This window comes from Macaca nemestrina, chromosome 5, assembly GCF_043159975.1.
Source record: "Macaca nemestrina isolate mMacNem1 chromosome 5, mMacNem.hap1, whole genome shotgun sequence".
NCBI lineage: Eukaryota > Metazoa > Chordata > Mammalia > Primates > Cercopithecidae > Macaca > Macaca nemestrina.
The window spans coordinates 15,112,766-15,138,489 of NC_092129.1; the positions used below are offsets into that span (position 1 = coordinate 15,112,766).

Sequence of the window (25,724 nt, forward strand, 5' to 3'; positions counted from 1 at the left end):
AAGATTCCTCCAAAAGACTCCTAGACTTGATAAACAACTTCAGTAAAGTTTCTACAAACAAAAATTAATGTACAAAAATCAGTTGCATTTCTACACAACACTCAAGCTGCAAACTAAATCAAAAAGTCAATCCCATTTATTATAGCCACACAAACACACAAAATACCTAGGAATACACTTAACCAAAGAAGTAAAAGACCTCTAAAAGGAGAACTACAAAACACTAATGAAAGAAATCAGAAGTGACACAAAAAATGGAAAAACATGCCATGCTCATGGATTAGAAGAATCGGGCCAGGCACGGTGGCTCATGCCTGTAATCCCAACACTTTGGGAGGACGAGGCAGGTGGCTCACGAGGTCAGGAGATTGAGACCATCCTGGCTAACATGGTGAAACCCCGTCTCCACTAAAATTACAAAAAATTAGCCGGGTGTGTTGGCAGGCGCCTGTAGTCCCAGCTACTCGGGAGGCTGAGGCAGGAGAATTGCTCGAACCTGGGAGGCAGAGGTTGCAGTGAGCGGAGATCGCACCACTGCACTCCAGCCTGGGTGACAGAGCAAGACTCTGTCTCAAAAAAAAAAAAAAAAAGAAGAATCGATATCATTTAAATGACCATACTGCCCAAGGCAATCTACAAATTCAATGCAATTCCTATAGAGTTAGCATTGTTTTTAACAGAATTAGAAAAAACTATTCTAAAATTCACATGGAACCACAAAAGAGCCCAAATAGCCACAGCAATCCTAGGCAAAAAGAGCCAGGCCAGAGGCATCACATTATCTGACTTCAAACTATACTACAAGGCTATAGTAACCAAACCAGCATGGAACTGGTTCACAAATAGACACACAGGCGGATGGAACAAAATAGAGAATCCATAAATAGAGCCACATGCCTACAAGCAACTGACCATCAAACAATCAACAAAAATAAGCAATGGGAAAAGGACTCCCTATTCAATAAATGGTGCTGGGAAAACTGGCTAGCTACATGCAGAAGAATGAAACTGGATACCTATCTCTCACCATGTGCAAAAATTAACTAAGGTTGAATTAAAGGCCTAAATGTAAGACCTGACACTCTAAAAGCACTAGAAGAAAACCTAGGATAAACTTTTCCGGACATTAGCTGAGGCAAAGAATTTATGACCAAGTCCTCAAAGGCAAATGCAACAAAACCAAAAATAGACAAATGGGAATTAATTCAACTAAAAAGCTTCTGCATAGCAAAAGAAACAATCGATAGAGTATATAACCTACAGAATGGGAAAAATATTTGCAAACCAAACTATGCATCCAACAAAGAGCTAATATCCAGAATCCATAAGGAACTCAAACAAATTAATACAAAAAATAATAATAACCCTATTAAAAAGTGGGCAAAGGACATAAACAGACACTTTCCAAAAGAAGACATACAAGCAGCCAACAAACAGGAAAAAAATGCTCAGTATCACTAATCATGAAAGAAATGCAAATTAAAGCCACAATGAGATATCATCTCACACCATTCAGAATAGTTATTATTAAAATGTCAAAAATAACAGATACTGGTGAGGCTGTGGAGAAAAGGGAACACTTATACACTCTTAGCAGGAATATAAATTAGTACAACCCCTATGGAAAACATTATCAAGATTTCTCAAACAACCAAAAATAGAACTACCATTTGATACAGCAATCCCATTACTGGTTATTTACCCAAAGGAAAAGAAATCATTATATCAAAAAGATCCCTGCCCTTGTCTGTTTATCACAGCATTATTCACAATTACAAAGTCAAAGAATCAACCTAAGTGTCCATCAATGGTTAACTGGATAAAGAAAATGTGGCATATATACACACCATGGAACACTATGCAGCCATAAAAAAGAATGAAATCACATCCTTTGCAGTAACATGGATGGAGCTGGAAACGACTATCCTACGTGAAATAACTCAGAAACAGAAAACTAAATACCACATGTTCTCACTTATAAGTGGGAGCTAAACCACAGGTACACATAGACATAAAGATGGAAATAATAGGCCGGGCGCGGTGGCTCAAGCCTGTAATCCCAGCACTTTGGGAGGCCGAGATGGGCGGATCACGAGGTCAGGAGATCGAGACCATCCTGGCTAACACGGTGAAACCCCGTCTCTACTAAGAAATACAAAAAATAGCCGGGCGAGGTGGCAGCGCCTGTAGTCCCAGCTACTCGGGAGGCTGAGGCCGGAGAATGGCGTGAACCCGGGAGGCGGAGCTTGCAGTGAGCTGAGATCCGGCCACTGCACTCCAGCCTGGGCTACAGAGCGAGACTCCGTCTCAAAAAAAAAAAAAAAAAAAAAAAAAAAAAAAGGATGGAAATAATAGATACTGGGGACTCCAAAAGAAGAAAGAGAGGGAACAGGGATGAGGGTTGAAAAATTACCTATTGGGTACAATGTTCACTATTTGGATGATGGGTTCACTAGAAGCCCAGACCACACCATTACACAATATACCCATTTAACAAACCCACACATGTACCCTTGAATCTAAAATGAAATAAAATAACAAAAATAAAAATAAATGCAATTCCTAAGGCAAAAGAAAAAGGACTGGAAATGGAGAAATTTTTAAATGCTTAGTAATTCATTAAATTTAATAAATTCACTAGATATTAACATTAAATAACATATAGTTATAGTGTTCCAAACAAAATGAAACAAAATTAGTAAGAATAGTGGCACTGTTCCACAGTTAATACTTGCATTAATAGAAGACAGCTGGTTTCTCATGTCTGTGTCTGCATTCAATCTGATGTGTTATTACACATCACCTAGTCTCTGGAAAACTCTGCTGTACTTTCATGAGAGAATGAGAGTTTTTTAAAAGACAGCTAATATCTTAGTATTGCTAGGAAAAAGTTTTGCCCTTGCAGACTTCAAAGACCTACAAGAACTCTCACGTTTTGAGACCTACTGGTCTAGCCTGTTCCTCTCATACTCCTCTCTCTCCACGTTTTTTTTTTCCCTCCAACCTAAATACCGATTTTCAGTCTCTTTATCCTTCACTGACAGCTTCTCTCAGTCCTGTCTTTTTACTTGCTTCCCCCTTTCCCATTCTCACTCATTTATGCATTTTCTAGTCCCCATTTTTCCTTCTCTTCTATGAACACAATATGCAGCTGAAGTACCATTCTGTTATTTATGTTGATTTTTTTAAAGAACACCAGGTGAATGTTTTCTATTTCTCTACCAAACCAACAACAGAAGTCCTACAAAAGGTTGAGCTAAAGTCTCATCAGAGCAGAAACTGTGGTTAAGTCACTTTCGTATCTCCCATAGCACCCAGCACAGTGTGTAGTGCAGTGGCTATAGCATGCTAGAGAATACCTTGGGCTGAAAATGAACAGCGCTGAAATTGACTCATGCTCAGTACCCTGGTAAAGAGAGATGTTCAATAGGCCAGTGTATCCAAAAATTTAGCCTGGGTGTCCCATCAGTTAAATTTTTAAAAGTGTGTGCGTGCACAGATGTGCATGTCGACATATAAAGTGAACATATGTACACACACATATTCATATAATGCTAAATTAACATATTATGTCTATGGAAATATAAACTTCCATTTGTATGTATTGACTTTTATACACACATTCATATATAAAATGAGTGTTTTTTTGGTGGCACTCCAAGGGATCATCTCTACCCCCCACTGGTGAACACACCCTGCTTTGGAGACTATCGCAACCTAGTGACCTCTCCAAGTCCTCACAGATAACCCAGGCTGGCATGTAGCCACCACTCCTCACTTATCATAGAACCTCATATAGATAAATAATAGGTTGAATGGAATTAATTTCAAGTCTTGTGGCTATCAGGACACCACAGGCTGGTCATGTTGGCCACAGTTTCAAAACTGAACTCTATCTGTGACACTGGCCCTGGTAGCTAGCTAGTCCACAAAAGAAAAATACAAAGCAAAATGCAGGTGGGAAGTAAGTAGTGTTCTTCTAGCTCCAGGATGAGAGAGAACACACTAATTCCTATTCTTAGGGTCTCTTTGGGATGAGCAGCCAAGAGAAGAGCTTGGAGCCCCAGTGCTTGATGGGCTAATGGGAGCTAGCTCTGTTTTTTCCAGGAAATATTAACATGTCCCTGCCAGCAGTAAAATGATCAGAAATCAGGCCGGGCATGGTGGTTCATGCCTGTAATCCCAGCACTTTGGGAGGCCAAGGCAGGTGGATCACCTGAGGACAGGAGTTCGAGACAAGCCTGGCCAACATGCTGAAACTCTGTCTCCACTAAAAACACCAAAAACTAGCCAGGCATAGTGGCACGTGCCTGTAGTCCCAGCTACTCAGGAGGCTGAGACAAGAGAATTGCTTGAATCTGGGAGGCAGAGGTTTCAGTGAGCCAAGATCGCATCATTGCACTCCAGCCTGGGTGAGCGAGCAAGGCTCTGTCTCAAAAAAATAAAAATAAAAATAAAAAATAAAGAAAGAAAAAAAGAAATCAGCCTCAGTCCATCCTAGACAGAGGGGTTGGGCAGGAAGAGTAGGCTGAGAAGACAGGCTTGTGTTGCTCTTGCTCAAAAGACCCCACAGACTAACATCTTGGCTTGAAGATGAGTGGTGCTGACCCTCACACCTCCAGGCCGGAATCCCTCGTCCCCAGCCCCTGCACTGGTTGCCATGTCACCACAGAGCCTTGGGGTTGCTATATTGCCTGTGGCCTCATGGGGGTGAGCACCTGGCATGGCTGATGGGTCACCTGCCCTTGGGAAGCAGGCTTGTCCATTCAGGAGGTGTTTCTTCCTTCCCTGGCATTTTCTCAGGAAGCATCTTCCAGTCAATAAAAATGGCTCTCTTAGGAGACTCCTTGACCCTACAGTGCAGTCCAGTCTGCTTCTACTGCACAGATTGTAGATGGGCCTCATCTTACACAGCAGAAGTCAATTCTCCCCTCTCCACTCTACTCTGTTCATACCTGCCTGTGCTGTATGTACAGCTTATTCAGCATTGTCTTGGTCACTGTGCTTATTCTATAATGCTAATCTCTTAGGCCGGGCGCAGTGGCTCATGCTTATAATCCCAGCACTTTGGGAGGCTGAGGAGGGTGGATCACTTGAGGTCAGGATTTCAAGACCAGCCTGGCCAACATGGCGAAACCCCATCTCTACTATAAATACAAAAATTAGCCAGGCATGGTGGTGGACGACTGCAGTCCCAGCTACTCAGGAGGCTGAGGCAGGAGAATCACTGGAACCTGGAAGCATAGGTGGCAGTGAGTCAAGATCGCGCCACTGCACTCTAGTCTGGGCAACAGAGAGAGACCCTGTCTCGAAAATAAATAAATAAATACTAACACCTTACATTGGATCATACTTTAAAGCATGTTCACACTCATTATCTCATTTAATCATCTCAACATACATCAGAGTTTGTGAGCTAGCTGAACTGTACAGACAAAAAAAAATCTTTGCTTAGTGAATCGCTGATGTAAATAAAATGGAAAACTAATCTTGCCTAAGAAAACAGTTCATATGCACTAATTTTTTGTAAAATCAAGCACCTAGGTGTCTCTGCTTTGCTAAAAGACATTACACTAATGGGTGTTACTGTCTACTTTTGATAATAATAAAACTTGACTTCCCTAAAAGTAACCAGTAGTCAACATCACAAAGATATCAACTATCCCAAAGTGAATTTATAAATTTCATTTTCAGCACTATCTATAACTGCAAAACATAGAAAACTGAAATGTCCATTGGCAGGAGACTGGTCAAAGAAATTATGGTGAAAGTATGATAAAAGTATAGATACTCCTAGGACATCCCAGAGGGAAAGGGTAGCATGCAGTTTTTAACTAAAGGAGCATTCCTAGTCTGAGAATCACCCCATCCAGATCATTACAGTGTGGCTTGTCATGGACCACCATCTACCCACTAGACACCATGGCAATAAGAGGCATGAAAATCAGGTCCTCTTGAAACTAAATTTTGTTGAGGGCCTAAGGAGCATCCTATAATAACAATCCCATATGAATATGACTGGAAATAGAACATAAATCATGTATGTATGACACACATATTTATATTCTTTGACTCCCATCCCTGAAATTTCAACTCAGCAAATGACAATACAGCCCCTGCAAACAGCAGCATGTATAATTTGCCTATAGTTTACCTGAGGCATTTGGGTTTGTTCCCTAACTAGTCTCACCACCTGGAGCAGCTCCACCACTGAAAAGCTCACGTTCTGACTATGACCTCCTACCCTCTTATTCCCCCCATCCTTCCCACTGACCCCATTTCCAGCACCATTCAGACGTCCAGTCTTCAGATCCTACCAGCTTCTTCAGTTTGTCGCTACCTTTCTGGCCTCAGTTTTTTCTTCCTCAGCTAGCTGACCCCCACAGTCATCACCAGAACTATTCTCTCTCTCTTCCCCTCTCCTCTCTTTGTCTCTTTTTCTCTTCTGCACACACACATACACACACACACACACACCCCAACACAGCACCCACCCTGGCAGGCCTCTGAAGCGAGGATTTGTCTTTTCTGCCCCCCTCTTAGCAATCACGATTCAGGAGGTCTAAGGTGGAGTCAAGGCCTCTACAAGCTTAAGAAGCTTCCTAGGAGATGCTGATACGGATGAAAACATTGCCCCAGGATATCTACTTTTCTGGTTAAACTATGTACTGATACAAGGTTTGACATTCAAAATACTGGACAATTGTTGTGGAGCAACTGAAAAACCAATAAATAGCCTATGAGGGTGACATTTCTTATAAGCACTTTGCAAAACTATCTGGCAGCTGACCACATGCACCACCTGTGACATCATCTCCTAGGTATATACCCAGCGAAATGCACACACAAGTAGAGCCCCACACCACAAAACGACGTTTCAGTCAATGATGAACCACATATACAACAGTAGTCCCACAAGATTATAATTTTAATACCATATTTTTACTATACCCTTTCCATGTTTAGGTACACAAATACTTCCCATCGTGTTACAATTGCCTACAGTATTCAGTACAATAACATGCTGTACAGGTTTGTAGTCTAGGAGCAGTGGGCTATACCATAGAGCCTAAGTGTGTAACAGGCTGTACCATCCAGGTTTGTGTAAATATAGTCTGTGATGTTTGCAGAGCAACAAAATCACCTAATGATGAACTTCTCAGAAGTATCTCTGTCGTTAAGCGACACATAACCGTACCCTAAAAGACAAATGCAAGAAAGGCAACTCATAACAAGCCCAACCTGGAGACAGTCTAAACGTCTGTTGACAGTAAATGAATGAACCGTGAAATATTCTTGCCATTAAATACTAGGTAGCTATAAAAATCGACTAACTACTGTGACACACAATATGGGTGGATCTCACAAACACAGTGTGGAACAAAAGAAGCCAAAGGGCACGAGCTTTTTACCCCAGTTATGTAACATTTAGTATGGTTGATGTAAGGAGAATAGTGAGCTTGGGTGACAGGGATGGAGTACAGCTTGGGAGAAGGCATAAGAGGAGATAATTTCAGCGGGGGTAACGTGGGTGTGTTCACTGTATGACAGCTCATCAGGTTGTAGATTATGGTGCACACTTTTCTGCATATATGCAATATATCAATTTAAAAGTTTTCTATCTACAGGGCCCAGGGAGAGGGAAAAGTATTCAGCAACGCCCCTGCTGAGACACAGCTGGAACAGGTGCCAAGGCATGCCTAATCTGTCCACAAGGCACTGGCCAGCTGGACTGCAGCCCTGGATGGCCAGCTGATCCATATTAACAAGGGGGCATTTTCCCTGAGCAACAGATTATCTACCCAACTTCCCACTGGATGTCTCTGCCTGGAATTCCCACAAGGAACTCAAGGTAAACCAATCTCAAACTGAGCTCAGTATCTAGGCCTGCCCCACCTGGAAGGTAACTTTCTGAGTTTAGGGTACCATCACCCACACAAACTAGAAATCCTGGGCATGGGGCATGGGGTGGGCTAGGAGGGGCATGTGGTCCCTTTCACTTCTCCTTCATGCCTTAGGGCCAAGAGGTCCCATCAACTCCGCCTGCTAAAACCGTCTGGTTCTCCCTGCCCACACTCCCACTGTCCAGACCCTCTTTCTCTCTCACCTGGGCTCTTATCTAGGTCTTCACTGGTCCCCTTGCCCCACTTGCTGCCCCTCCAATCCACCCTCTGCACTGCAAAGTAATCTTCTGATACCCAAACTCTGCAGTATGACATACAAAAACACTCATGGAGATGACTGTAAGCTTACCTCCTGCCTCTCTCACTCTCATATCTTATACCCCAAAAACAACCACTAAGTGGCCCCCAATCAAGCCATGCTAGTTCACATAAACACACTTTCCATGTGCTAGAAAGGTCCTAAGCACTCCTTCAATTCAAATTTCCCTTTCCCTGTTGCAAGAATAACTTCTTGAAAAAGCAAACCCCATGTCCTTAGGCGTCTAGCATTCTAACACATCACTCTCTCCTTTACAAAGGTTCTTGGCCCTCAGAGGTGTCATGCATGTACCCAACCTAGGGGTCAACCAGGACAACAGGCTTATAGATACGACATATGAGTGGAAAAAGAATCACACAAACACAATCGGCAGAAAACCCAGAGGCGAGGGAGAGCAAGGGTGGCCAGAAGCCCCAGGCAATGGGCCCATGCAATCTGGGTGACCGATGAAGAAAATTGCTTTCAGTCCTAGATTATATCATTCCTCATAAAAGCATAACTGGTGGAGCCCATCGTGGTTAAGAGCATGGATTCTGGAGCCAGACTGCCAAGGTTTGATCTTGGCCTTGTTACTTACCACCAGGGACCATGAGCAAGATCCTTATCCTTTCTGTGCCTCAGTTTCCTCATTTGAACAATGGGCTTTGTGGGAATGAAATGAGTTAACACCTGGAAAGCACTGTATGGCACACCACAGCTGTATATAAATGGTAGATGTTATGATGTTCATATGCTGAAGTCCAAAAAGAGCCAGAAAAACTACATATTGAAAAAAAAAACAAAAGACAAAACCCTACCTCTGTCCATCCATGAAGGTCTGCCACAGGCTCCATATTCCAACTCTAAACTTTTAAACCATCACTTCTCTTATCCCAGGACAGCTAACTCAGGGATCCAGGTTCAGGTCCTCCCAACACAGGTGCCTAAATCTCAGTCTCCTCAATTTCTTTCCATATGGAGCTTCAGCTGTGAAGTTTATGGAACTACAATATGGTTTCAGGAGAAATCCTGGAATGGTATTTTAGTTCTTCTCAGGTATCCCGTTTCCCCCCTTTTTTTTTTTTTTTTTTTTTTTTTGAGACAGAGTCTCGCTCTGTTGCCCAGGCTGGAGTACAGTGGTGCGATCTCGGCTCACTGCAAGCTCTGCCTCCCGGGTTCATGCCATTCTCCTGCCTCAGCCTCCCAAGTAGCTGAGACTACAGGCGCCCGCCACCACACCCGGCTAATATTTTGTATTTTTAGTAGAGATGGGGTTTCACCGTGTTAGCCAGGATGGTCTCAATCTCCTGACCTCGTGATCCGCCCACCTCGGCCTCCCAAAGTGCTGGGATTACAGGCATGAGCCACTGCGCCTGGCCTGTTTTCCCCCTTTTCAAGGTGACTAGAATAGTGCTTCCTTATTCAAGAAATGATCAATGAGAAATGAGAGGTAATCAGGGTTGTCTACTTTAGGGGTCCCCAAGCCCCGGGCCGTAGACCAGTACTGGTCCATGCAGAAATTGGGCCACACAGCAGGAGGTGAGCAGTGACCAGGGAGCATTATCTCCTAAGTTCGACCTCCTGTCAGATCAGCCGCGGCATTAGATTCTCACAGGAGCGTGAACCCCATTGTGAACTGCACATGCAAGGGATCTAGGTTGAGAGCTCCTTGTGAGAATCTAATGCCTGATGATCTGAGGTGAAGCAGTTTCATCCTGAAACCATCCCCCCGACCCCACCACAGGTCTGCGGAAAAAATGTCTTCCACAAAACGGGTCCCTGGTGCTAAAAAGGTTGGAGACCACTGCTCTACTTAACACTTTCACTAGGTTCCCTTAAAAAGAGGACTAAATAATCATCACAATAACTTTCTTTTCTGTTTATAAAAATAGAGACCAATTAGAACAAATATCTGAGAAAAATGGGGTACTGTGTTACAGTCACACTGTTTTCACCTTCTACTGTATAAGCATTGGTTTGTTACCCTTTTCCCTCCTGTAAGCTGCTTTCACAAGTCAATCCTGACCACCAATATGGGAACTCAGGTAACAATAATAGCCATGACTTATTGAGAACTTACTGAATAATAAGACTTCTGCATACATTATGGTGGCCAGCTAAGAGCTGTCTCCTCAAACCCATTTGGCCCCTCTTCACCATAGTGAGCTGTCACTATGGATGAGCAGCTGCTCCATGCACAGACAAGGAGCCCCATGCCATGGATGGCAGAGCTGCCCCACCTGTCAGGGCCCCTGAATGGCCTTGTGGCACAGATCCTGCTGTGGGCAGTTCAACTGGAGAGTTATAAACTTCCAGTTGAGGAATCTGTTTGATAGGGTACCTTAGTCAAACACGAGCTAATATAATTATCTCAGCTAATCCCTAAAAAACACAGGGGACCTAAGGTGTTAGTACCACCTACCTCATTGAGTTACTGTGAGGATGAGAAACTGCATGCGGAGTCTTCATATACACATTTTCACTACTCCTATTTGAAAACATTTGTACTGCTATTATTAGCCTCATTTTATGGATAAGAAAGTGGTCAATAATATGCTCAAGACCATATAGTTAATGTATAGTAGTGCCAGAATGGGAACTCAGACATCCAGCCTTAAAACTGATCTTTTAACCTCTGTGCTATTCTGCTTCCAAAAGGATGAAATGAGATCATACATAAAGAGCTTGGCCCAGCCGAGGGGCCGTCACCTAACCGTGCTCAGGAGTGCATCATGGTTGAGAGTGTGGGCTGTGGAGGTGATGGGCATCCAATGGCATCCAATTCTGCCCTGCTAGTATTAGATTTACGCTTAGGCAGAAACCTTGTTTTTCTCATCTGTGAAAAGAGGGTGATACTACCAACCTTATCAGACTGTAGTGAAAATTAAAGGAAGCAACACGTACCAACGGCTTATGACCAAGCCAGGCACAAGACAGCGTTCAATGATGCAAGCAGAAGGAAGCAGGGAACAGCTGGGGCTTCTTGCTCCTTTCCTCTGTCCTAACAGCTCTTTTTTGCAGACACTGGGAATCAAAACCAAAACGCATACAACCTTCCACCTTGAAGTACAGCACCACATCATCTCTTCGCTAACCCTAATTCCCATTTTCTGGATAGGAAACTGAGACACAAAGTATCTCCAGAATCATATCAGAGGTAAGTAGCAGGCCAGGATTCAGACGCAGCTCCAAATCTCCGGCCGTCACGCTGCATGGCCCCTCACCGGGCTACCTCTCTTCTCAAAGCACTCTTGAGTCAGATAAAGGAGCTCTGTCCATAAATGAACGCACGAATGAATAATTTAAAAAATTTTAAATCCGTTTGACAAATGAAAAGAGGGTGTACGGAGGTAAAACGTGGTTCCACCATGCGTTGGCTATGAGTCCTTGACCCCGCCAGCTTCAGTTTCCCAATCACTAAAATAGGGATTTGAACACCTCCTTTGCAGGGTCCCGGTGAACATCAAATGAAGAACTGTGTGTAAGCTCTCGGTACAGTGTACCTGGCACATATTAGGTTTTAATAAACGGCAACCAACTCTGACTAACGGTTGTCCCCGGGGAACACCTGCCAGGCACAGAGGGAGGCCCTACGGCGGCGCGGGGCAGAAGGGGGCAGCAGCCGTCTAGGGAAGTGAGAAAAGGGATTAGAGAAACGGGCCGCCAGGCACAGGCACCCGCTAAGCGTGCGATCTGGCCCCTGGGGGGCCTCTAGCATCGGCTGCCGCGGAGAGCACTCAGGTCCCACCTGCCTGGCAACAGGCGCACCCCGAGCGAGCCCGGCGCCTCTGATCACCATGCCAGGCCCCGCTGCCAGAGTCCTAGGGGACAAGCCCAGCTCGGGGCCGGCATCTGGACGCCTGTGTCCGGACTGCGCGGGGGAAGGAGGGAGTGGAGATGTTTTCGGATCGCGAGCGCCGCGCGAGAACCCTGCCGCAACCGAAAGAAACAGACCCCTTGGCGCCGCCTCCCGCGTGGCGCCCCCTCCCCCACCCCGCCCCCTACCTGCCGAAGTGCCCCACGTGGTCATAAATCCACTCGAAGTGGCGGGACCCCATGGTGCTGCCGTGCACTGGGCGCAGAGTTAGCCGAGCTCCGGGGGCTGCGGGTAGCACGCCCCGCCCCGAACCTCCCCGCCCGGCCTCCTGCGCTCCCCGCGCGTCCCAGTGCTCGGTACGAGCGCGAGGCTGTACTCTGTTCCTCCCTCCGTCGCTTGGTCCCTCCGTCCCCTCAAGTATCTTCGGCTTTTTCCCGCCGCCTCGGCCTCCTCCCCGGCGCGCTGTGGTCCCGGAGCCCGCCGTCGTATGGTGCCCGCGCCCCCAGCCCCGCCGCTCTCCCGCCCGCCCAGCCGCCAGCCTGGCTCTTGGCACCGTATCCGTGGGGTCGTCACGCTGGAGGGAAGCCCCGACACCTGGGAAAAGTTGTCGCTGAGAGAGAGCCCAGGGTGGGGATGCAAGGTCCGGGTTCAGTCTACTGGCTGCAAGAATATATGGCCTTCCGCATGACGCCCCTCACAAACATGGTTCTCAAATTTTCATGCCTGAGAATCTACTGCAGAACTTGGTTTAAACGGTACATTTAAGGCCCGGCGCACTGGCTCACACCTGTAATCCCAGCACTTTGGGAGGCCGAGGCGGGCGGATCACCTGAGGTCGGGAGTTCAAGACCAGCCTGACCCACATGGAGAAAGCCCTTCTCTACTAAAAATACAAAATTAGCAGGGCATGGTGGTGCATGCCTGTAATCCCTGCTACTCGGGAGGCTAAGGCAGGAGAATCGCTTGAACCCGGAGGCGGCGGTTGCGGTAAGCCAGGATCTTGCCATTGCACTCCAGCCTGGGCAACAAGAGTGAAACTCTGTCTCAAAAAAAAAAAAAAAAAAAGTACAATTAGGCTGGCGCGGTGGCTCAGGCCTGTAATCCCAGTGCTTTGGGAGGCCGAAGGGGGAGGATTGCTGGAGCCAAGGAGTTTGAGACCATCGTATAGTGACACCTAGTCTATACAAAAATAAAAAATAAATAAATGTAAATTTATTTCTAGACTCCACCCCTGATGAGTCAGTCTGCCTGGGGCACAGGAATCTGATTTTTCTTTTCTTTTCTTTCTTTTTTTTTTTTTTTTTGAGACAGAGTCTCGCTCTGTTGCCCAGGCTGGAGTTCAGTGGTGCGATCTCGGTTCACTGCAAGCTCCACCTCCCGGGTTCAGGCCATTCTCCTGCCTCAGCCTCCCAAGTAGCTGGGACTGCAGGCACCCGCCACCATGCCCGGCTAATTTTTAATATTTTTAGTAGAAATGGGTTTCACCGTGTTAGCCAGGATGGTCTCGATCTCCTGACCTCGTGATCCGACCGCCTTGGCCTCCTGCAATCTGATTTTTAATAAGCAGATCACATCATTCCAAGCCACACTTTGGAGTGGGCAGGGGTTTGGCACATGGCCAACCCAGGCACGAGGTGGCCTTCCTTCTGGAAGGTATCAGGTGAATGAACTTTAGGGAAGAAAGGCCAATGGCTGGTCCACAGCGCTGAAGCAGAAAAGCCAGTTTCCAACTATATCCACAGCGAGAGTTGCCTTCTCTAGTCAGCCTGGCAGTCACTGGTCGCACTGTCAGTGTGCTACTCCACTTTATAAGGCCACTATCGGGATGCATTCTCTTTGTCACTTTGGTAGCCTCAGTTCCATAGCAAATGCCCTCTCTTTGAACTTCTCCACCTCATCCTTAAAATCGGAGCACACTATCGCTTTCTCAGAGAAATCCAACAGTTTGAGGGCCAGGACAGAGCTCCAGCAGAGCAGAGCAGTAAGACTGGGTCTGATGGCTCGAGAAGAGGCAGGATCTTGCAAGGCTGTGTCAAACATTTTACTTTGACCAAAGGACAAAGGGAACTCCCTGTAGACAGTCTTAAAGCAGAAGAGTAATAAGAGCAAACTTGTACTTGAATAGTATTTTAAAAAGAGGAGGGTCCTTTTCCCAAAGTGCTTCCCTCCCCTACGTCACAGAGCCTACAATAACACCATTAAAAATTGACTTACTTTTGTTATGCACAATCCTGTCTAGACATTCTCTTCTGAAACATAAATACTCTTGGAAGGACTAAACCCTTAAGTAATAAACAGCTTGGAGAGTTTTTTTTTGTTTGTTTGTTTGTTTGTTTTGACAGAGTTTCGCTCTTGTTGCCTAGGCTGGTGTGCAATGGCGCGATCTCGGCTCACCACAACCTCCGCCCCCTGGGTTCAAGCGATTCTCCTGCCTCAGCCTCCCAAGTAGCTGGGATTACAGTCATGCCCCAAAACTCCCGGCTCATTTTGTATTTTTTTAGTAGAGACGGGGATTATCCATGTCAGTCAGGCTAGTCCCAAACTCCTGACCTCAGGTGATCCGCCCGCCTTGGCCTCCCAAAGTGCTGGGATTACAGGCCTGACCAGGTTTTTAAATTAGGTAGTTTCCTGCTAACTAAAGAGACTTAAGAAAGCCTAAGTTCTTCAGGTGAGGAATGCTAGAGGGATACAGGTGGGGGGAAGATGAGAGAGTAGTGAGGAGTACTTTTGTCAAGGGCTGAGCCTAGGAGGAAAGGTGGGGGCCATGGTAGCCAGTCAAGATGCCCTATTGCTTCAAAGCACCAAAGGGAGAGTTACCTGGAAAAGATATGGAGAAACTGAATTTTGATATGAACACTATTCTGATTACACCAGATAGAAATGGCACGATATGGATAAAATGGACAAATCCCTTGAAAAATACAATCTAACAACACTCAGGAAGAAATAGATAACCAGAATAGGCCTACATCTAGTAAAGAAATTGAATATGCAATTAAAAACTTTATGATATGGTTTGGATGTTTGTCGTCTCCAAATGTCGTGTTGAAATGTAGCCCCCAATGTTGGAGGTGGGGCCTGGTGGGAGGTGTTTGGATCACGGATCCTTCATGAATGTCTTGGTGCCATCCTCCCCAGTAATGAGTGAATTCTCAGTTATGAGGTCACACAAGATCTGGTTGTTTGAAAGAGTCTGGAACTTCCTCCTCTTTCTCTCTTGTTCCTTCTCTCACCATGTGACTTAGGCATCGCTTCATCTTCTGCCATGACTGGAAGCTTCCTGAGGCCCTCACCAGAAGTAGATGCTGGCACTATGCTTCATGTACAGTCTGCAGAACCATGAGCCAAATAAATCTCCTTTCTTTATAAATTATCCAGTCTCTGGTATTCCTTTATAGCAATGCAAACAAACTAACACATGTTTCCACAAAGAAAACCCCAGGATTGGCCACATGCAGTGGCTCACACTTTACGAGGCTGAGGCAGGAGGATCGCTTGAGCCAAGGAGTTTGAGACCAGCCTGGGCAACATGGTAAAACCTCATCTCCATAAAAAATACAAAACATTTTGCCAGGCATCGTGGTGCATGGCTGTTATCCTGGCTACTTGGGAGGCTGAGGTGGGAGGATTGCTTGAGCCTGGAAGGTCGAGGCTTCAGTGAGCCATGATTGGGCCACTGCACTCCAGCCTGGGTGACAGAGTGAGACCCTGCCTCAAAAAAAAAGAAAAAAGAAAAAGAAAAGAAAGAAAACCTCAGAGTCAGACATTTAATGTAGAAATAATATTGATTCTGCACAAACTGTTCAAGGAAATTGAAGAGGAGGGGATACCTCCCAAATCACTGAATGGTCCAGCATTACTCTGATATCAAAACCAGGTAAAGACCTTACAAGGCAAGAAAACTATACACCAATATACCTATATGAACATAGATACAATAATTCTTAACAAAATTTTAGCAAATTGGATGTCTCTTTATATTTTAAAAGGACAGTACATCATGAACACATGAGATTTATCACAAGAATGAAAGAGTGATTTAATATCCGAAAATCAAGCAATATAATTTACCATACTAACAGACCATATGAAAAAACATGATCATCCCAATCAATGCAAAAAACACATTTGAGAGAAGCCAACACCTTTTCATAATAAAAACACTGAACAAACTAAGAATATAAGGGAATTATATCCATCTCATAAGGGGCATCTCCAAAAAACAACCCACAGCTAACAGTATACATCATGTGAAAGACTGTATGTTTTCTCCCTAAGTTTGGGAATTAGACAAGGTTGTCTGTTCTCACTACTTCTATTCAGTTTTGTATGGGGGGTTCTAACCAGAGCATTAGGTGGGAAAAAAGGCATTCAAATTGAAAAGGAAGAAATAAAACCGTATTTATTCACAGATGACATGGTCATATATAGAGAAAATCTGATGGAATCTATTTTTAATAGCTACTAGAATAAGTGATTTTAGCAAAGTTGCAGGATATAAGATTAATATACAACAGTATGCTGTATTTCAATATACTAGTAAGGAACAATTAGAAATTGGAATGTTTTAAACACTGTTTTCTTCTTTTTTTTTGAGATAGGGTCTTACTGTGTTGTCCAGTCTGGACTACAGTGGAATGATCATAGCCCACTGCAGCCTCAACCTCCTGGGCTCAAGTGATCCTCCCACCTCAGCCTCCTGAGTATCTGTGACTTCAGGCATGCACCACCATGCCCAGCTAATTTTGTAAATTTTTATTTATTTTGTCTTGTTTCCCCCTTTTTGTAGAGAACATGGTCTCGCTATATTGCCCAAGCAGGTCTCAAACTCCTGGGCTTAAGCTGTACCCCCACCTCTGCCTCCCTAAATGATAGGATTATAGACATGATCCACTGTGCCTGGCTATTTTTATTTTTTTTGTAGAGAGGAGGTCTCGCTATGCTGCCTAGGCAGATCTTGAACTCCTAGGCTCAAGCAATCTTCCTGTCTCAGCCTCCCAAAGCCATGCTGGGATTACAGGCATGAGCCACCAGGCCCAGCCTAAAATACCATTTTCAATAGCACTAAAAATATACTTAGGGATAAATCTGACAAAAAATATGTGAGATCTGCACACTGAAAACTAGGTATGAACATGTATTGTGCAACTTGCTCTTTCTCTTGAACATCTGTTTGTGAAATTCATCCATATTGATACATGCAGCTCTAATCCTTTGTTTTTCATTACTACATAATATTCCATTGTCCCAGTAAACCACAAGTCACTTCACCATTTTCTTATTAATGGATAGGCAGGTTATAGCCAAAATTTTACTACAGCAACACTGCTATAAACTGTCCCTCTGTACATATTTGTGAGTTTTTCTAAGGCATAGCTCCAGGAGTTGCTGTGTTATATGCATATCCTATACCACAACAACTCCTGGAGATATACCTTAAAAAAACTTAAAAGCCAAATTGCTTTCTAAAGTGATTATATCAATTTATCTTCCAATCAAGAGAGTATGAAAGTTCTAATTTCCCCACATCTTTGCCAATACTTGTATCATCAGACTCTTAAAGATTAGTCTGTTTAAGGGATATAAAATAGTGTTATATTGGGGTTTTAATTTGCATTTCCCTAATTAGCAGTGAGGTTTTACATCTTTTCATATGTTCATTGATGATTTGAATTTTCTCTTCTGATAAGTGCTTATTCATATTTTTTGAACATTTTTCTATTAGGTTATTTTTATTTATATTGATTTGTAAGTGTTCTTTGCAGAATCTGGATACCTATCTTTTGTCAGTTAAGTGTTAATGAGTAATTGTATTTTCAATCTCTTTAATGTGTCTTTTTTTTTTTTTAAAGACATTTATTCAGCGTCACGATCAGACTATTACATTTAGCAATCAACAGCATGGGTGCAAAAAAAAAAAATCTACATTAAAACCCTTTGTTGGAATGCTTTACACTTTCCACAGAACAGAAACTAAAATAACCTGTTATACAATTAGTCACAAATACAGTCCTCGAGTTTTTTGCCCATACACATGAGTATTTGTCTAAAACATGTCTTCTTTGTAGCAGCTAGGCCCTGCCACCACTGTGCTTGGCTGAGTTCACAAATCTGTTGTAACCTGTAGCTTCCCTGTCACTTCTCTGGCTCTCCTCTCCTGCTGAGCTTTGTTTCCTAATTAAAATCTTCTGCCACTGCCATAGCTACTGCTGCTGCTGGAACCGCCATAACCACCTTGGTTTCGTGGTTTTGCAAAGTATTGGCCTCCACCGCCATAGGGGCCAGAGCTTCTGCCTCCAAAATTTCCTCCCTTCATGGGTCCAAAATTTGAAGACTGATTGTTGTAATTGCAAAATCATTGTAGCTTCCACCACCTCCAAAATTGCTTCCATCATTACCAAATCCATTACAGCCATCCCCACTGCCACCATATCCACCACCACCACGGCTGCCACCAAAGCCACCACGACCACTGAAGTTTCCTCCACGACCGAAGTTGTCATTCCCACCGAAACCACCTCCACGACCACCACCAAAGTTTCCAGAACCACTTCGACCTCTTTGGCTGGATGAAGCACTAGCCATCTCTTGCTTTGACAGGGCTTTCCTAACTTCACAGTTGTGGCCATTCACAGTATGGTATTTCTGAACGACAATCTTATCCACGGAGTCATGGTCGTCAAAGGTTACAAAGGCAAAGCCCCTTTTCTTGCCACTGCCTCGGTCAGTCATGATTTCAATCACTTCAATTTTCCCATACTGTTCAAAATAATCTCTTAGGTGATGTTCTTCGGTGTCTTCTTTAATGCCACCAACAAATATCTTTTTCACAGTTAAGTGGGCACCTGGTCTTTGAGAATCTTCTCTTGAGACAGCTCTCTTTGGTTCCACAACTCTTCCGTCCACCTTGTGTGGCCTTGCATTCATAGCTGCATCCACTTCCTCCACAGTGGCATATGTGACAAACCCAAAGCCCCCGGAACGCTTGGTGTTTGGATCTCTCATTACCACACAGTCCGTGAGCGTTCCCCATTGCTCAAAATGGCTCCTCAGGCTCTCATCGGTTGTTTCAAACCTCAACCCTCCAATGAAGAGCTTCCTCAGCTGTTCGGGCTCTTTAGGAGACTCTGACTTAGACATGACGGCAGGGAGAAGAGAGACTTTAACGATGCTTCTTCGGCGGCGTCCATGGGCAGAAAGCTAATGTGTCTTTTGACATTCAAACGTGTTTTTAAAATTTTAATGGTGTCAAATTCATAAATATTTTCCTTTAAAGTTTGTGATTTTGTGTCTTATTTTAACATTTTTTCATTAACATGAGGACATAAAAATATTCTCTTCTATTTTCTTCTAAAAGTCTGTATTAGTTCCTTTTCACATTGCTATAAAGAAATACCTGAGGTGGGGTAATTTACAAAGAAAAGAATTTTAATTGGTTCACTGTTCTGCAGGCTGTACAGGAAGCATGGTGCTGGCATCTGCTCAGCTTCTGGGGAGGCCTCAGGAAACTTATAATCATGGCAGAAGGCAAAGGGGAAGCAGGCATGTCACATGGCCAGAGTGAAGCAAGAGAGGTAAAGAGGTGCTACACACTTTCACATGCCCAGATCTCACAACAACTCACTCACATGGAGAACAGCAGCAAGAGGTTGGATTCATGAAAAATCCCCCTCCATGATCAGTCATCTCCCACCAGCCCCCACCTCCAACATTGGGGATTACAATTCGACATGAGATTTGGGCGAGGACAGAGATTCAAACCATATCAAAGTCTTAAATTCACTGGAACAGATTGATTTGTTCAAGGTAGAGATTCAGTTTTGTTTTTTTCCCATATAGATGACAAATTGCACCAGCACCATTTATTGACGACTCCATCCTTTTCCTGCATTGCCAACTCTGCCATCTATAAAGTTTCTATTTATGTGTGGGTTTATTCTGGGATCTCTAACTCTGTTCCATTGGTCTATTTATTTACCCCTGTGCCCGTGTGTCTTTATTATAGCTTTATACAATTTGTTCCAATCAGTCTTTCACTTCCTACTCCAAAATAGCTCTTATCAAAGTCACCATGATCTACATGTTGCCAATTTTAATTGTGAATTCTTAATATTTATTTTACTCAATCTCCACTGTCAAATAATAATTTCAAAAAGTAAAATCATGACTTACATACAAATATAAAATGAACACATGTAAATGATTTTATATTACTCGCTAATGAGGGAACCAGTAAGATGTTACAACCAGTTTAAAGAAGTTCATGAACCTCACATACAAAAGCAATAAGGAAAGCTTTATAAGTTTACTAATACAGTCACACATTGCAAAACAACATTTCAGTCAACAACGGACCCCATATATGTTGGTATTCCCATCGGGTATAAGGGAGCTGAAAAATTCCTGTTGCCTCGTAACATCATAGCTGTCCTAACATCATAGCGCAATGCATTACGCAGTGCATCTGTGGTGATGCTGGTGTAAACAAATCTACTGTACTGCCAGTTGTATAAAAGCATAGCACATACAATTATGTACAGTGCATAGGACTTGATAATGATCATAAACAACTGTATTACTAGTTTACGTATTTACTATACTGTACCTTCATCATTATTTTAGAGTGCAAAAAGTTAGCTGTAGGCCAGACGCGGTGGCTCATGCCTGTAATCCCAACACTTTGGGAGGCTGAGGCGGGCGGATAACCTGAGGTTGGGAGTTCGAGACCAGCCTAACCAACGTGGAGAAATCCCGTCTCTACAAAAAATACAAAACTAACCAGGCATGGTGGCGGGTGCCTATAATCCCAGCTACTCAGGAGGCTGAGGCAGGAAAATCGCTTGAAACCGGAAGGCAGAGGTTGTGGTGAGCCAAGATCATGCCATTGCACTCCAGCCTGGGCAACAAGAGTGAAACTCAAAAAAAAAAAAAAAAAATTTAGCTGTAAAACAGCCTAAGACAAGTGCTTCAGGAGGTGCTCCAGAAGATGGCATTGTTGTCATAGGAAATGACAGCCCTATGGATCTTATTGCCCCTGAAGACCTTCCAGTGGGACAAGGAGTAGAGGTGGAAGGCAGTTATATTAATATTCCTTACCCTGTGTAGCCTAGGCTAATGTATGTGTTTCTGTCTTCATTTTTAACAAAAAAGTTTAAAAAGTAAAAAAAAGTAATTTAAAAATGTTAGAAGTTTATAGAATAAGGATATAACAAAATTTTTTTGTACAGCTGTACAATGTGTTTGTGTATTAAGCTAAATATTATTAGAAGTCAACAAGATTGCTAAAATTTAAAAGTTCATGGGATTAAAATGTTACAGTAATCTAAGATTAATTTATTATTGAAGAAAGAAAAATGTGTTAAATATATTTAGTGTAGCATAGGTGTACAGTATTTATAAAATCTGCCATCAGGTACAATAATGTCCTAAGCCTTCACATTTACTATCACTTACTCACTGGCTCCCCCAGGGCAACTTCCAGTCCTGTAAACTCCATTCAAAGTAAGTGCACTCCATACATGTAGCATTTCAAATCTTTTTTACTGTATTTTTACTGTGCCTTTTTAATATTTAGATATGTTTAGATGCAGAAATACTCACCATTGTGTTCCAATTGCCTACAGTATTCAGTTCAGTAACATGCTGTTCAGGTTTGCAGCCTCGAAGCAATAGGCGCTATCCTACAGCCTGGTGTGTAGTGGTCTATACCATCTGGGTTTGTGTAAGCACACCGTATGATGTTTGCACAATGACAAAATTGCCTAACAATACCACACATCTTAGAACATATCCTTGTGGTTAAGCATCACATGATTACAAATGCAAAACTGGTTTATTCACAGGGCAATTGCATTCTACCAATTCTACCAGTGCAAGTAATTGCATTCAACCAGATATAATTGTTTTCATAGACAAGAATCATTTGCATTATTGTCAGTTTTCTATAACTCACAAAGCTGTAAAATAGATCAAAAGCAATGAAAGATGAATATAACCCTGAAGGTATACTAGACAGAACACTCCATTTTTTTGTCCATTTCAATGTATTTCACAATGTTTATTGGCACCATAATATTGGTTTGTCCTTCTTGAAATATCTGACATCTCCCATGCCACCCCAATCTCTTAATTTGCCTCTTCCCTTGCTGCTTGCTATATCTCATTCCCTTAGATCCCTCTCTTCTTCCCAATTTCTAAGTGTTGGGTGCCCCAAGGCTCTGAGTTCTTCTCTTTTCTTTTTAAAATTTACCTAGGTAATACCACCTTGTCTAACAGTTGGCAAACTATAGCCTATGGGCCAAATCTGGCCCACTATCTGCTTTCTAAAATAAAGTTTTATTGGAACATGGTCACAATCATTCATTCACATATTGTCTATGGCTGCTTTCGTATTATAACGGCAGAGTTGAGTGGTTGGGACAATGCCTAAAACACTTACCATGTGGTTCTTTACAGACAATCTTAATGGCTTTCAAAACATACATTGATGACCCCCAGATTTACATGTCCAACCTGACCTCACCCCAGCACTCTAGACTTGTTAACACTTCCACCTTCTCCGCATCTCCACCACACATCTTCAGCACTTCCCATCTAAGTAAATGACACCCCTGTCCCTGAGTTGCTCAGGTCAAAACCCTTGGTGCCTTTTACTACTCCTCTTTTGCTTTCACACTTCATATCCTTTTCCATTAGAAAATTCTGGTTGCTCTTCCTTTATAATAGACCCTGATTCTATTACACTCTGTCTCTCCCAGCTGCTCTCCTTGCTTCCTCCCTCACCCCACATAGCAGGAAAGTGCTCATCAGAAATAGAATCCAGATCAAGTCCCTGCCTTGCTCAGCTGCTTCCTATCATGCTCAGAACAAAATGCAAAGTCCGGCCATGGCTCTGGCTGCTTCTCTGACCCACCTCCCTACCACTCTTTCTCAACTCCTGCTCCACTCCAGCCACACTGGCATCCTTGCCCATCCTCAAAGACAGCAAACACAGTAAACACCTTCCTCTCTAGTCTCTGAATTTTACACGTGCTATTCCTCTGCCTGAAACTTCTGGTCCTGGAGAGCCACATGGCTTATTTCCTCACTTCAGTCAGGTCACTGTTCTCTGCTCCTCCTAAAATATCAGTCCTCATCACTTTCTAGCCCCTTACCATGCCACCTGGTTTTGTTTTTCTTCGACCTAATTATATATATATATATGTAATACATGCATATATAATACATATATAATATGTGCATTCTGATATCATTACTCTCAAATACAAGCTCCACGAGAGTAGGCATCTTGACATATAGTAGGTGCTCAATAAATACATGTTGAATAAATGAATGAATGGACATAGTCCAAGCATAGGAAATAATAAAACAAAATGTAAGCAATTTCCTAAAAGCAGTTTCTCCACACAGGAATGGAAGAAGACTGGGCGCCTGGCTCTAACCCCACCCACCACTCAGGCAAGCCTTTCGGCTTCCTAAAGGGAGGCCTATCAACAACACACTTGCCTTTTAGAAATACAATACAGTCATCTTAACACAATACGGGGTGGATATATTTCTGCCAGTGAGTGGAAGGGAGGTGGGGGAAGAGGGAGGGGAGAAAGCAGGGGTCTGAGAGGAAACTATGTATGTGCGTTCTTCTAAATCTGGAAGGCGTAGTTGTTCAGTTAGGTGACTTAGACTCCCTGGCATGTGAGTAAATGTTCTGATGTCCTGTCGTCCAAGGGGCCTCCAGGCCCAAACCTCATCTCAGCCTGGCCTTTCTATTCAAAGTGTCCCGGGAACCACATCTAGGTCCATACAAGGTATCCAGAAAGTAGAAAGAGGACAGACAGCAAACACCATAATTGAGTTAATTGATGGGCAAAGAGTAACCCAGAGCTATACTTATAAAATGACAAGTATGCATTCGATTATAAGGTTAGCTATAAATGCACCCGAAGCGTCCAGAGATAAGAAATCACCAACAAAGTGGAAAGGGGAGTTTGTGTGGTGGGGGAGGGGGAGGATGGCAGCTCACTGAGTTCTTGCAGTAAGAGTCTTGCAGCCATTCTCATAGGCTCTGCCCCACCCTGTCCTCCCCTTGGCCCAGGGAGCCTGCTCCAGCTACCAAGTTGAACTCCCTCCTCAGGAGAGCCCAGTCAGAGCCTGCCTGGGGAAATTCCAGAGTCCAGTTTGTCTCAGCACCCTCTCTCTCTGCTTCCCACACTTCTCTCCAATTCCAGATACCCCATCACCTCTGTCCTACCATGCGCCAGGCTGGGGTTGGTTTCTAATTGCCACCCTCACTCCTACCTAGCACCCACTGTGTTCTACCCAGCTGAGGGCTCCTGGTTCCAAATTCCAAAGTCCTGCTTTTCAGGGCCTGTGAATCTAGATGAAATTTAGGCTAACGTTGGATTCTCTGTCGAAAAATTACCTTGACTCCCCTACTGCCTTTGAATGTTGATGTCCCCTGTATTTCTTTTTTTTTTTTTTTTTTTTTTTTTTTTTTGAGATGGAGTCTTACCCTGTCGCCGGAGTGCAATGGCACAATCCTGGCTCACTGCAACCTCCGCCTCCTGGGTTCAAGCAATTCTCCTGCCTCATCCTCCCAAGTAGCTGGGATTACAGGCATGCGCCACACCCAGCTAATTTTTTTTGTATCTTTAGTAGACACGGGGTTTAATCATGCTGGCTAGGCTGGTCTCAAACTCCTGACCTCGTGATCCGCCCACCTCAGCCTCCCAAAGTGCTGGGATAACAGGAGTGAGCCACCACATCCAGCCATCCCCTGCATTTCTTATCCCTGGCTCTTCTTCCCCTATTTCCTCTCTCTGTCTCTCTTTTCATAAAGTTAGAGACAGGGTCTCACTATGTTGCCCAGGCTGGACTCAAACTCGTGAGCTCAAGTGATCCTCCTGCTTCAGCCTTCTAAGTAGCTGGGACTTACAGGTGCTGATGCCACCACAGCTGGCTCCCTCCTCTGACTGAGTAGATTCTCCAGGTCCAGATCCCAGAAAATACCACCCAAACTGTAACAACCTAATGTGTTCGTCTCGCCCACTGTCCAGAAAAGCTAATGCACTAAGAACATGAGGTGTTGCAGCAAATAAACGGTTTAATTAGCTGGGCATGGTGGTTCACACCTGTAATCTCAGCACTTTGGGAGACCAAGGCAGGAGGATCACTTGAGCCTGGGAGTTTGAGACCCGCCTGAGCAGCATAGTGAGACCCCATCTCTACAAAAAATAAACAAAATTGTCTGAGGTGTTTGAAACAGAGCAACCCCATTTTGAATAGGAGCTGGGCAAAAGAAGGCTGAGACCTGCTGGGCTGCATTTCCAGCTGGTTAGGCATTCTAATTTGCAGGATGAGACAGGAGGTTGGCACAAGATACAGGTCATAAAGACCTTCCTGATAAAACAGATTGCAATAAAGAAGCCAGCTAAAACCCACCAAAACCAAGATGGCCATGAGTGTGACCTCTGGTTATCCTCACTGCTATGCTCCCACCAGCGCCATGACAGTTTACAAATGCTATGGTGATGTCAGGAAGTTACCCTATATGGTCTAAAAGGGGGAGGCAGGAATAATCCACCCCTTGTTAGGTTATAATCAAGAAATAACCATAAAAATGGGTAACCAGCAACCCTTGGGGCTGCTCTGCCAATGGAGTAGCCATTCTTTTATTCCTTTACTTTCTTTATATACTTACTTTCACTTT

At 43.8% G+C, this 25,724-nt stretch overlaps 1 protein-coding gene and 1 pseudogene across 5 annotated transcripts in view; both read right to left on the reverse strand.

Annotated features, from left to right (window-relative positions):
• The window catches only part of LOC105492069 (solute carrier family 22 member 16), a 52,490-nt gene extending 40,138 nt beyond the window's left edge, over positions 1-12,352 (reverse strand). The window contains exons 1-2 of one of the 5 annotated variants that reach the window (XM_011758937.3): positions 11,107-11,365; positions 10,625-10,690 (exon numbers count right to left, since the gene is read on the reverse strand). In XM_011758937.3, the coding sequence (XP_011757239.2) occupies positions 10,625-10,690; positions 11,107-11,309 (269 nt within the window). In that variant the 5' untranslated portion in view covers positions 11,310-11,365. Of the gene's footprint in view, positions 1-10,624; positions 10,691-11,106; positions 11,366-11,950; positions 12,124-12,207 lie in introns of those variants that run through there. The other 4 variants (XM_011758938.2, XM_011758939.2, XM_011758943.3 and 1 more) reach the window with 4 other exon arrangements.
• A 5,567-nt stretch (positions 12,353-17,919) lies between these two features.
• On the reverse strand, positions 17,920-19,207 carry LOC139363281 (heterogeneous nuclear ribonucleoprotein A1-like; annotated as a pseudogene).
• Between the last annotated feature and the right edge of the window lie 6,517 nt (positions 19,208-25,724).